Genomic DNA, 13,045 nt, shown 5'->3' on the forward strand with positions numbered 1-13,045 from the left:
AAATATTTACTCTATCCTATTAGTTTTCCAGGATCTTATAATTGCATATATTGGCATGTTAAATCTAGGGTGAATTTTAAAATCTGGTCTAATGAGCATAGTGCAAAACAGAAAAGTGTATGTATATGTATACATCTTTTCCTAGACATCTAGTATTTTAGAGTGACAACCATGTAAATATGTTTAGGACATATACAAGCAGAACACAAAGTGAAATAGCATATTAATGGTGAAATATTTATGTAAGGGTCACCAGTATTTTGGAGGGTGGGATGGCATGTATTTAATTTGTAGACGAGGGAGTGAGGCTTCTATTCACACTGGACCTGGGACTATTTTCTGAGGAATTCGTGAAACTTGGGAACAGCCTACAGCCTATTCGCACACTGGCACTTCAGAGGCTGCCTGATATCTACACAGTAAAGGTTGGACTAAGTTGTGAAGAATTAAAAATAAATGTGGTTTTAGCCCTAGACTGGAAATATCCAGACTTAAGAATTCTTATATCATTACACTGTTCTCTATTGCTCTTCACTTAAATTATCTTAGACAAAGCAGGAACTTGAATTTGCCTTTGCAGCTTCAGCTTCAGATGAGGGTAATTTGGAGAACATTTTCTCTAAGGGTACAAACCAGTGTAGTGTTGGACAGGAAATGACTAATGACACTTTGTAAACCCATGAGTGAGAAAACCGCTAGTGGACACAAACATAATCTGGAGAGAATTAGGGACAACTCCAAGATGGAGATGGCAGTTGCTGGGGATGCTGCACACGAGTAAGGACACCAGGTGGCACCATTTATTAGTGTTATATTGGCTCCTACCCCTATAGAGGTAAAAATCACAGACTAGCAAGTTGAAAGAACCAACCTCCTATTTTATACTGTTGTGCCTAATGGCTCTTGCCTCCTTCCACATTTGGGGAATAAATGTGAAAATTCCACTTTTCATTACATCTGCAGTGCATAGTTGAAAGGAAGGGAGGATGCCTCATGCCTCTGGTAGCTATTGCCAGTTGGTCTTCTAGGAGGCAACTTCCTTGATCTTTGTGTGAACCTGTGAGCTTTACAGATCTCATTTTTAGTACGTGGTTACAGTACACACAAGCACATACCTGTTTGCCACTTGGCTGTACAAAACACCCACAGCAGTGGGTTTAGGGATCCTTCCCTCTTGCTAACGCCCCCAGGGGTTCCAAGGATCTGGATGGGGTGAGACAGTTACATCACTGTACAGTTTGGGGCCCAAGTCTTTTGGATTAGGCTAACCTTTTCACAAGGTAATTTCTTGAAGTAGCAGAGGCACAAAGGCTCTTAGAAAATACATTCTTAGGCTGAGACACCTGTGAAATAATATTGTAAAGGTATTTCTGTGTGCGCCCCCAACCCCTATAAGCTAGAAGAACTGTACCACTAAATCTAGTATCAGCAAGCTTGACAGTGACCTCGCTAAAGTAGCAGTACTAGGGGGAAGTTTCACGAGTAAATTTTGACCGGAACAAGGAAAAGATCTGGAACAACCAAGTCCTGTTTAACTGGGTGAGAGCGCGGTGGAACATAGGAGGCTAAAGAAACCAGGAAACAAATGTGTCCCATAGGCACCTTCACTTGCCTTTGCTCTCCCCCAAACGCCTAAAGCTCTATTCAAGGCAATCCCCCCCCCGCTCTATTCCATCATGGCCAAGCAGGTTGCCCAGTTAATAACACTTCTTAGCAATCGAAAAAGTTACTCCAGAGAGTCAATTATACGTAGGTCAACGCTCTGCCGAGCAACTATTCTAACCGCTTTAAGTTCCAGCACTTGGGGTCGATGGGAGCAGAGCCTTATGGCTGTGTCTCATCTCAATCTTGTAATTCTGAGCTAGGAGTTAGTTTCAGCTCTGGTCCCTCGGTCCTATCAAATGCCAACTGTGACACCCTGGGGGCGTGGTTCTATCTTGGGGCCATGGGGAATGCAGTACTCTGGGGGGCCAGGTCTCATAATACCATAAAAGGCTTGGGTCTTTCAATTCTGAAGCCATGTTCTGTAGACCTTCCTTTAATGAGCTATGCCCGCGACTACGTTGTGCGGACTCCGCGATTTTCGAGTCCCAGGTCCTCTGCTTCCTAGGCGCTCTTATTGGCTCCGCCCCCACAAACGTTACTGGTCCACTCTCGGAACGCCCCTGGATACAGACCACACCCCCTCGCCTCGGCTCCACCTACCCAGCCCGTAATTTGGCCCAGGCGGTAGTTCGCGTTTTGAGCCGCTGGTGCCACCATAGCTGCTGCTGCTGCTGCGACTGTGGAGCTGAAATCGCGGAGCGCGATGCCTGAGGGCGCTGTGAGCGGCGCGGCCCTCGGGCCCCGGGGCGGGTGAGGCTGGGTCCGAACGGGGGCGCTGGCGAGTAGCAGGGGCTTCTGAGGGAGGTGAAAAAGAAAGGTGCAGGGCCCCTGGGGGGTGCCGAGAGGGAGCTCCAGAGGGTCGGGGGTGGGGGAGGGAGGCTGCCGTGGCTGAACGGGTTGCCCGGCCACAGCGAGTCCCGCCACGCCGAGTGTCCTCGCGGCCGCCAGCGCAGGTGCCCAAACCCCCCCGAGGGACTCCTCGGTGGCCTCCTTCGTTGGATATTACAGTTGCCATGGAAACACTTGGGAATTAACGGTGACCATACCAGCCATTACCCTACTAGATCCCATCCATCCCTCCAGTTTAAACGCCTCTGACCGGCATGGGCCTGGCATTTCTTCACAGCTCCGAGTTTTTCCCCCCTTTTCATGGGTCTGTCCTTCAGACGTTGAAAGGAACCGCATAGGGCTTGAAGGTGGGGACGAGGAGAGGGGAGAGGGCAATACCTAGAGATAAGAGCTGCAGACACTGCTAGGCAGAAGGTAAGGTGGCCTCTACCATCTCAGGTCAGTGAGAGCGTATACCGAAAGACCCTTTGGAGTGGAAAGGCAGTGCTGCTGTTGAGACAAGTCCCAAGATTGGGCCAGGAATTGTCCCGGGACTGCTCATCATGATGGCTGTGGACGGGTCAACTATTACCAGCCGCATCAAGAACCTGCTACGATCCCCATCCATCAAATTACGCAGGGGTAAGGCAGGAAATCGCCGAGAGGACCTCAGTTCCAAGGTGAGTTCTAGTATTGGGAGCCACTCCTTTCCAATCCTCCCTTCCTCTGCTCCATGTTCCTCTTTCCCCTTCCTCTTTCTTGGGAAAGAGGAGAACTAGAAGCTCCTGTTGGCTCTAAAGGATCAAGTGTGCCCATCTCTCTGCCTCTCTAGAAAGCAATGATGTAGTTTCAGGTTGAAGGAAAAAGAGCAGCAGGGGTGGACATGCTAAGATTTACTCATGAAAAGAATAGGAGAAAGGCAACCTGGGTTCAATGGTGGCCTCATTACAAACTAAGGCTGTGTTTGGGGAAGCTAGTTGATATGCTATGACTCAGTTTCCCTTCCTGGAAGAGGGTAATGGGACCGCATATTTTTGTGAAGGGCTAAGCTGTGACTAATGTAGCTCAAGTGTTAGTGTCACAGCTAGGTTACGTAAGACAGTAACAGAAAGACTCTAAAACACCTAGTCTGAGGAATTGGCTTGACAAATGCTCTTGCCTGGGGTCAAACAAATTTGTCTCTTCAAGACACCTAAATTAATTTAACTGGAGCTTCTTGGCTTTGTAAGAGTGCTAACATGCAAGGAGCTAAATACTTGCATCAAAACAGTTCTCCTGGTTTGCCCTGAACATCGCGTATCTCATTCTCTATATGCTAAAAGCCACATCCCACCATGTTGCAGAAGTTCCTCAGAGGCCCAATCCCTTTCTATTCCCTCAGCTGTCTGGGTGTTGGTCTTTATGTGTTCTTCAACTTTGTTGTGCCCAGCACCTTTGGGAATACAAAAGTAGACTAAATTTAATCCCTGATGGAAGAATCTAGGTCCTTGTTTCCACAGGATCACATTAGACTTTTGTGTCTTATTAGCAGCCTGTAAGCACAGTAGCCTTGTGTGGTACAGGATTGCTGTAGGGAAAGGCATTTGAGACAGCAGCATTTTATTGCCTTGCCTGTATCTCTTCAGAGATGAGTTAAGCCAATGAGGAATGACTTAGATGCTAATGGACAACATGGCAGGGTTCTGGGAGGACTTACTTCAGATCCCTATCCCTTAGCAGAACCTTACTTGGATTTGGCCATAAGGTGAACAGCTTTCCTGTATATTTCATCAGAGGTCATACTAAATCGAAATTGGCCACGAGGTTCCATAACAGTGGAGATAGTGACTTTTCCCAGGACACTTACTAATTAATCATTGCTCATATTCTCCAGAGGCAGGGGAATGAGCCTGAAACTTAGAAACTTTCTTAGATTTGACTCTGTTCACTCATTTGTTGTATTGGGTCATTCTTAGTACTGCAAACACTGGTATCCTTAACTGGTAACTTGGCTATCACCATTAGAGCAATCTTCTCCTATCTTTGGCTTCTTTTTCTGACCAGGAATGGTATAGGTAGTATAAATGTATGATGGGAATTTAGTCTTCAGTGTTAATACTTAAAGTAATTTTGGTCTGGGATTCAGAAGGTCTGGCCACCATTCTTTAAAACTTCCCATGTTATTTATCATCAATTCATTCAACAAGTGTTTATTGTGTGCCTATTATGTGTGGAGTCACTGATGAATAAAACATTATCTTTGCCATCAAGGAGCTTGTGGCTAGTCAAACTTGTAGACAAATAATTACAACATGATGTGGTAAGTGCTGTCCTAGATGCAAAAGGTGTTAATGGCAGCACAGGGGAGGAAACCCAGATCAGCTTAAGGGAATTAGGAAAGACGTCACAGAGGAAGGGATCTTAAACTGTGAGTCCTGAGGCAAGAGGACAAGAGAAGAAGCTCTCCAGGAAAACAGTGAAAAAAGGTACCCCTGGCATCACCATTAAACAACCGTGTTTCAAATAGGAATTCAGTGCTTCAGATTCTTTAAATGGCTTTGTTTGTCCTAGAGCTGTGCATGAAGGAAATACTTAGCTAAAGTTGAATGACCCTTGAATAATTTGACAGTGCAGGAGTACTTGGTGCCTATCTTTAGCACCCAAAAGTGGTAGCTGCCTTTGTGTGCCTAGGACCCCACAAATGCCTGCCTCTCCACACCCCTGACTGAAGACTCTCTACCTAAGATGATTCTGAAAGCCTGCCTTGTGGTAACCCATATAGGACTTGGTGTATAAGGCTTTGTTAGCTGCTCTAATATGGGGTGGTTGTGGGTAATCATGGTAACAGTCAGAGAGCTTGTGATTCATGGACAACTAACTCTGAAATAAAATTTGAAGGCCAAAAGACCTATGCCGTTTTTGGGGCGGGCGGGCAAAGAAGTGACAGAGGGCTTTTATGCAGCTCTTACCTCAGATGGCCTGCTGCTTTGAATCATACCGTTGCTTCTACCTACAGTAGCCTTTTCACCAAATTCTCCCTCATTTTTAGATCCAACTCTATTTATTGGAGCCACAGGGCCTTCTCTGACTAGCCCCACTACCTTGGAACCAATCTCTAATTTTTGTTTTATGTATGTCGTTATTTCGTAAGGCCTGTGGTCATGTTCATTATTTCCTTTACATCATACTGTTTAGTACGGTGTAAGGTATGGAATTCCAGAAGAATAAGAGATGACCAGGCAGGCAGAATTGGTGACCTCTTTAGAAGACAAATCAAAATTAAGAATAATAAATGTTGAAAAAGAAGTAGACATGCAGCCTAGTTAGGTTTGAAGGAGATAATAGAGGAGAAGTACATACATGCAGAAAGTAGGGCTCATAAAAGGCTTTTTTTTAGCTGAGCCATCCTGCCACCTGTTAGCAGCTCAGCGGCAACTCAGCTCGGGCCGGACTCGAACCGCTGTTGCTCAGAGCTCAAACCCTTGAGCAAGCTCTTAACCAACTGAGCCACTCAGCCGGCCCTATACAAGACTTTTTAATTCAGGAGAGACCCTGTTAAAAATATGGTAGACATACGGGTAAAAGCTGAAGTGAGAACCAGTAGATGTGGGGATTTAAGTTATTAGAGAGAGAGTAGATGAGAGCTGGGATTTTTAAAAACTTTCTCTAAGGCAGGGAAGTCTCTGTAGTGTAATAGAATTGGAAAAGAGTAATTTGAGGTTTTACGCCAGATTTGCTGAGTCTTGAGGAAGTGTAACTCAGAGTTAGTTGTAAATATCCTTCAGCTTCAAATCTTATACAGTTGTCAGTACAACCTCTCATCTCAGTTGAGGCTGTGTTTTCTTAGGAAGCAAATGTATGCGCTCTTGGTAGCTAAATCTTCCCCTCTTTGCTTAGTTTCTGAAAGATTTTTATGCGGAGGGATCTGGGTGGTTTTTCTCTTTTAACAAAGGACAAAAATGGACTGACGTGAGCATCTAAGATTTAAATTAGGAATACAAAAGGATTGCCTCTGCTGGAGGGTTGTTAGATTTTGAAAATGTAAGTGAAGGAGGTTTTGAAATCTTTCTCCTTAATAGCCATTAATCCAACCTGGGTTGTAGATTATCCTTCTGGAAACAATGGGCAAGGTGACTTGCAGCTTTCTTCTAGTTCTAGTTTTTATGAATACAACTTTAATTCATTCTCATGTTCTCCCCTCCACTTTTTTTCTCTCTCTCTCTCTCATTTTCTCCAAATTTTTCTCCTGTCTATGATTGTGTGGTGGTACTTTGAGCCTTTTATAGAACATGTAGCTCTAGGAAGAGTTTGTGTAGGCAAGTTTCATGAAGGAGAAAAAACTGGCAATAGTCTGATTTCAACTTTTGCTCAGTGTTTGAGCCCAGACATTAGTATTGAGACTCTTTAATCTGCCTGTTTTGTTGTGGAGAAACATTCATTTTTAAAACATTTATGGATCATTGGCTCTCACTTGGAGGAAAAGTCAGGACTAAGACATCAGAATACCTGTGCAACATTTAAAAAACACACATTACTGGGCTATATGAAATCAGATCCCCTGGGTTTGGTAGTTGTGTATGTATCAGGTTCCACCCGAAGCCCAATGCTGGGTTATAAACACCTGGCTCAAGTGCTAGGACCCTGAAATATGTTAGCTTCATACCTAAGTCCTCATTGAGACTTCTTGAGAATATATAAAGCTAGCTCAGTAAGTATACTCTTCTCCTTGAGTAGTTTTTCAAAATATTTTTTATTTTTCAATTACAGTTGATGTACAATATTATATTAGTTTCAAGTGTACATCATAGTGATTAGATGTATAACTTATGAAGTGATCCCCCCGATAAGTCTAGTACCCACCTAACACCATACATAGTTATACAGTATTATTTACCATATTCCCTGTGCAGTTCTTTACATCCCTGTGACTGTTTTTATGACTGGCAATTTCTATATCTTAATCCCTCCACCTTTTTCATCCATCATCCTAACTCCCCTCCCATTTTTCTCTTTATGAGTTTGTTTGTTCATTTATTTTTTAGATTCCACATGTAAGTGAAATCATATGGTTTTTGTCTTTTGCTGTTTGACTTACTTCATTTAGCTAAATACTTACTAGATCCATTCATGTTGTTGCAAATGCCAAGATTTCATTTTTTAAATTTATGGACACCTTGGTTGGTTCCCTATCTTGGCAATTGTAAATAATGCTGCAGTGAATATAGGGGTGCATATATCTTTTCGAATTAGTGTTTTGGATTTCTCTGGATAAATACCCAGAAGTAGAATTGCTGGGTCATATGGTATTTCTATTTTTAATTTTTTGAGGAACCTCCATACTGTTTTCCATAGTATCTGCACCAACTTGCAATCCCACCAACAGTGCAAAGGGGTTCCCTTTTTTTCACATCCTGGCCAACACTTGTTTGTTGATTTATTGATGATAGCCATTCTGACAGGTGTGAGGTGATATCTCATTGTGGTTTTAATTTGCATTTTCCTGATGATTAGTGATGCTGATCACCTTTTATGTCTATTGGCCTTCTGTATGCCCTCTTTGGAGGTGTTTATTCAGGTCCTCTGCCCATGTGTAAATCAGATTATTTGGGGTTTTTTTGGTGTTAAATTGTATGAATTCCTTATATATTTTAGATATTAACCCCTTATTGGATGTATCATTGGCAAATATCTTCTTCCATTCAGTAGGTTGTCTTTTCGTTTTGTTGATAGTTTCCTTCACTGTGCAAAAACTACTTTGATGTAGTCCCGTTTGTTTATTTTTTTTTCTTTTGTTTCCCTTGGCTGAGGAGACGTATTAAAAAAATATTATTAAGAGCAATGTCAAAGTTTATTGCCTATGTTTTCTTTGAGGAGTTTTATGGTTTGGGGTCTTAAATTTAAGAATTTAATCTATTTTGAGTTTATTCTTGTATATGGTGTAAGAAGGTGAACTAGTTTCATTCTTTTGCATATGTCTGTCCAATTTTCCCAACACCATTTATTGAAGAGACTGTCTTTACCTCAGTGTATATTCTTGCCTCCTTTGTCATAGATTAATTGACCATGTAGGCATGGGTTTATTTCTGACTTCTCTGTTCTGTTCCATTTATCTATGTATCTGTTTTTATGTCATTACCATGCTGTTTTGATTGCTATAGCCTTGTAGTATAGTTTGATATCAGGTAGCATGATAACCTCCAACATGGTTCTTCTTTATCAAGATTGCTTTGGCTATTTGGGGTCTTTTTTGGTTACCTATAAATTTTAGGATTATTTGTTCTACCTTTGTGAAACATGCCATGGTATTTTGATAGGGATTGTATTGAATATGTAGATTACTTTGGGTGGAATGGGTATTTTAACAATGTTAATTCTTTCCACCTGTGAGCATGGTATATCCTTCCATTTATTTGTATCTTCTTCAATTTCTTTCTTCAGTGTCTTATAGTTTTCCAAGTACAGGTCTTTTACCTCCTGGGTTAAATTTATTCCTAGGTACTTTTCCTTGAGAAGTTTTTTTGTGTGTCTCCACTGTGTCTTATAGACTGATTGCTCTGTAAACTGCTGTCAGGTATAGAACTGAGAGAACTGTCCTGTTGTAGGGTCAGATATGAGGAGCTGATCATTGCCTCACTAAGACAGGTCAGCAGAAATTTCCTCTGTGTGCAGGAGTAGGATATTATGATAATATTCCTGAGTCTTGGCCAGTTTTTTATGTCACCATTCCACCACCCACTTCCATTGGGACTCATAGGAATCAAGAGTTCTTAGCATTCAATACACACTTTCTGGGCTCCCCGCCTAGGGCACATGACCAAGAGTAGAGGCCTCTGTGGCCACCGGCCTTGCCCCTTACTGGCCTTTGTGAGTGAACTTGGGCAAGTTCTTGTTGAGTTTTCTGTCTCTGATGTATTCTTCAATTAAGACTTGTGAAGTGTCTTAAGATCCTCAGAACAGGTGGTGTACAATGAAAAGTATAAGGTGTTCTGGGTTTGTTCCTTTGATCTTTATTTCGTTTCTCCTTCCAGTGCCTGCAGCTGCCCTCAGCCTTCAAAGTGATTCTCACTGAAGAGAGGGGATTCTTCTCTCCCCAGCCCAACACCAAATAACCCGTCCTCTTCAGGCTCTAAGTTGTCTTGCAAAGCCTTCCCTCATCTACTTGGCCTTACTCGTTTCAGAGTGTTAATAGCACTGCTGCTTTCCAAGTTGCTTTTCCCTCTCTCAGCTTGCAGTTTAGAGGAAGTTTCCCCTGTTGGATCAGTTTGAGTCATTGTCTTATTTCCTGCCAGTATTTTGAATGTCTTTGGGATCATTGGTATTTCTCTGACTTTACTTCTCTCTTCCGTCACCTGTGTGTTTTCATTTCTTTCTTTCTTTATTTTTTTAAAGATTTTTATTGGGGATCTGGGGGATGGGAACAGCGCTGGGGAATTGGGGGCAGGGGAACAGACAAGTTGCTGTCGTTTTGTTCTTCAGTCTAGTTGTGGAGGATGTTGCTTTACTGGCCCAAGTTGGCACCATCATTGTGCTCTTCCCGGGCGAGGCAGATCAGTCGCCGGCTGCTGGCCACTCACGCTGGCTGCTGGCTACACACAGTAGCCCATGTCAACCCACTGCAGCAGGGGATGCAGCCTACGCCGTTGACTCATGGCAGCCCAGCTACAAGTTGAGCTGTTGTTCAACATCTTAGCTGTGGAGGGCAGTGTCACTGGCCCTCATATGTGGGATCCGAATCGGGGCCCTCTGGCATCCCAAGCCAGCTCTTAATCAATGCGCCACTCGGCCGGCCTGTGTTTTCATTTCTTGACTAATAAAAAAACATTGGTAGAAGAGATGCTTCAGCCTGACCTCTGTAACCTCTTTGTCAACCCTGAGTCTAAAGTTGGGCTTGTGACTGTTACCACTGCCCCTTTTTTGGAAAATAGTCTAAGGCTTGAAATTTGGGACTATGTTTATTCAAACTAAGCTTCTCTGGGAATATGGTGTGTCCCACTGTAGTTCTCAGAGTATCTCTGTTGGTTTTACTTCATGTTCAGACTGCAATGTTGATAAAAAAAAAAAAAGCTAGCATGTTTCAGTAGGATTTGTTATATTATACATCACGTTCCCATTGTTACAGGCTAAGCCTCTCCTCTGGAGTCCATGTTTAATGCAGGACAAGGCCAGGTTTTCTGTCAGCTTCCTTTACAGTAATTCTCAGTGAAGGTGTGGATGAGAGCTGCCCACCGGCTTGGAAATTGACTGAATCAAATCCACATTGTGGGTTTTACTTCTGTCACCTCTTAAAATTAAAGAAAGGTTGGGGGAGGGCAAGAAATAAAGTGAGTATGACAGACAGACTGGGCAGTGTGGATCCTTAGGGTTGGTATTTTTGAGTATTCAGATTTTCCAAATCTTGGTTTCCTTCCTCCCAACATTTATATCAGCAAGTCTGCAGTGCTTCTTAATTGGCCACAGCATTTTCTTCTGGCTTTGAAGGACACTTTTAGAAGGAACTCACAGTCTGGATATCTTTCCTCTTAGACTTTCAGGAGTAAATTCCACCCCCTAATTATATCACATAGAATGTTTGTAATGCTTTTCTGTTGCTACCCTAGTCTATAAAACAATATTTTTTTAAGACTAGATTTTTAAGATTATATACCTTATTTCCCCCCCTAAAACTAGAATGAGGTTAAAGATGTTTCCCCTTCTCTGCCCCTTCACTCATAGCTGAGATTTAAATTTATTTGAAGAACTTAGAACAACACTTAGTGAAACTACATGGCTGATTTTTCTTCCACTTTGTCAAATTGTCAAATTCTCTTTTGGAGGAATCCAGAGAAGGGATTTTCTTAGGTTCTCCTGGATTTGAACGTTGCTTCTCATTCATGGTACAATTTATATCTTCCTGTCATATCTCTTGGCAGTGTTTGAGATCTGTGACCATAAGTCACTTATGGTCATTTCTGCTTAATTTTAGCTGACTCCGGTAAAAGTGCTGGCACTTAAAAACAAAACTTCAAAAAATTATGAAATATAACAGACATAGAAAAGTGTATGAAATATAATAATATATTATGTTGTAAATATTTATAAAATGATTGCCCGTGTAAGCACCACCCAAATTGAGAAATAGAACACTGCCAAGGTGTTTGGTAGTTTCTGAAGGATGCTAATGATGTCGTCAAGGTGAGTGAGGATGGAGGTGAAGCTTTTGTCTTACATAATTAAGATGATTTTATTTTTAAAAATTAAAGTACCCAAGGATTTGATCCTGACTATTCTTCTACTTTTCAAGTTTCTTCTTTTTCTATCCTTCATAGATTTGTGCCATTTGACATTTTCAGGCTTATGCTTACTGGCACCCTTTCCAACCTTTGTTGTCAGTACTTCCTGTCCTTATATTTCTTTTCCAATAGTAATACTAGAAATAATAATATTTGTAGTGGTAATAACAACTAACATTTATTGAGCTTTTGCTATGTACTGGGTTAAGCATTTTACGTATATTATCTCATTCAAGTTTTATACCACCCTACTATAAATATTATTATCCCCATTCTATAGATGAGGAAATTGATGCTAAGAGAGGTTAGGTGAGTAGCTGGTGCTTACATAGCCAGTAGGTGGCTTAGGTGGGATTAAAACCTTAGCTTTCTTAACTCCAAAGCCCGTGCTTAAAACTTTATGCTGCTCTCCTCCCAGGGAGTCTTCATGTGCAAAACATGACACTGAGCACAGAAGTATGCCCAATATTGCTATAGCCAAGAGTCGCGTCCTGTATTCAGCTTAGAAAAAGGCAGTACCTTAAAAAATTAACTTTTCCCCCAACATTCCCCATAAAAGTTAATTTAATGAATTTCGCAGACTGTTTTAGAGCCATCACTCAGGAACCCTTGTCCCTCTACATCTTTGCTCCTCTTCCCACCCCCAACTCCAGATTTCCTGAACTGGTATCCCCACTTCTTTCCCCGTACTACTGGTAGGAACTGTACCACTTGTGGTTCTGTGGATCTGTGGATGTCAGGTTAACAGGGTGCAGCTGCACGGTTCCAGATGACCATAAGCCACAAGCAGTTGCTGCTTCTCCCTTGGGGTTGGAGAGAGGTGGAGGAGTGGAGACCAACAGATGCGTTGGTTGTTTTTGTGCGGGTATCATGGGGCTTTAAACTGTCAGTTGGCAGTTGATTGTGTAGCTTACACTCCTGACGGCTTGCTAGTGCTTCTTGCCCACATTTCTCCCTTTTTTACCTCTGTACACCAACTCTTTGGTATTTGTGTAGCTGTCCCTACCTACAACAGACCTTGTCTTTGAAGCGGTGGAGGATGCTGAGTTAAAATGCCAGTTTTCTGTGAAAACACCTGGATCGAAAGTGCTCCGTGCCAGGACTGATGTCTATGGTGACAGCTGGGGTTCAGTGAACATGATATGAGCAAAACTGAGGCCACTGGCTGAATTGAGTCTGTTTGGCTGGGCAGGCCGCAGGGTTGCAAAGTTCCTTGAGCAAGTGCCTGCTTCCTCACCTGATCTCAAATTTGTATTATGGATTCGCCCCACTGTCTGAAAGCACAGCGTTTCTGTGAAAACTTTTGTAAGCCAAAATGGCATAAAGCAAAGAAGCAATTACTATTAATTTATATAGAAAATTTT

At 42.4% G+C, this 13,045-nt stretch overlaps 1 protein-coding gene across 4 annotated transcripts in view; it reads left to right on the plus strand.

The window, feature by feature from the left end:
* Nucleotides 1-2,237: 2,237 nt before the first annotated feature.
* MAPKBP1 (mitogen-activated protein kinase binding protein 1) overlaps nucleotides 2,238-13,045 on the plus strand; it is a 51,827-nt gene continuing 41,019 nt past the window's right edge. For all 4 annotated transcript variants that reach the window (XM_019645044.1, XM_019645043.1, XM_019645046.1 and 1 more), the window contains exons 1-2: nucleotides 2,238-2,355; nucleotides 2,893-3,113. In XM_019645044.1, the coding sequence (XP_019500589.1) occupies nucleotides 2,997-3,113 (117 nt within the window). In that variant the 5' untranslated portion in view covers nucleotides 2,238-2,355; nucleotides 2,893-2,996. The remainder of the gene's footprint in view (nucleotides 2,356-2,892; nucleotides 3,114-13,045) is intronic.

This window comes from Hipposideros armiger, unplaced genomic scaffold, assembly GCF_001890085.2.
Source record: "Hipposideros armiger isolate ML-2016 unplaced genomic scaffold, ASM189008v1 scaffold_92, whole genome shotgun sequence".
In the NCBI taxonomy this organism is placed as follows: domain Eukaryota; kingdom Metazoa; phylum Chordata; class Mammalia; order Chiroptera; family Hipposideridae; genus Hipposideros; species Hipposideros armiger.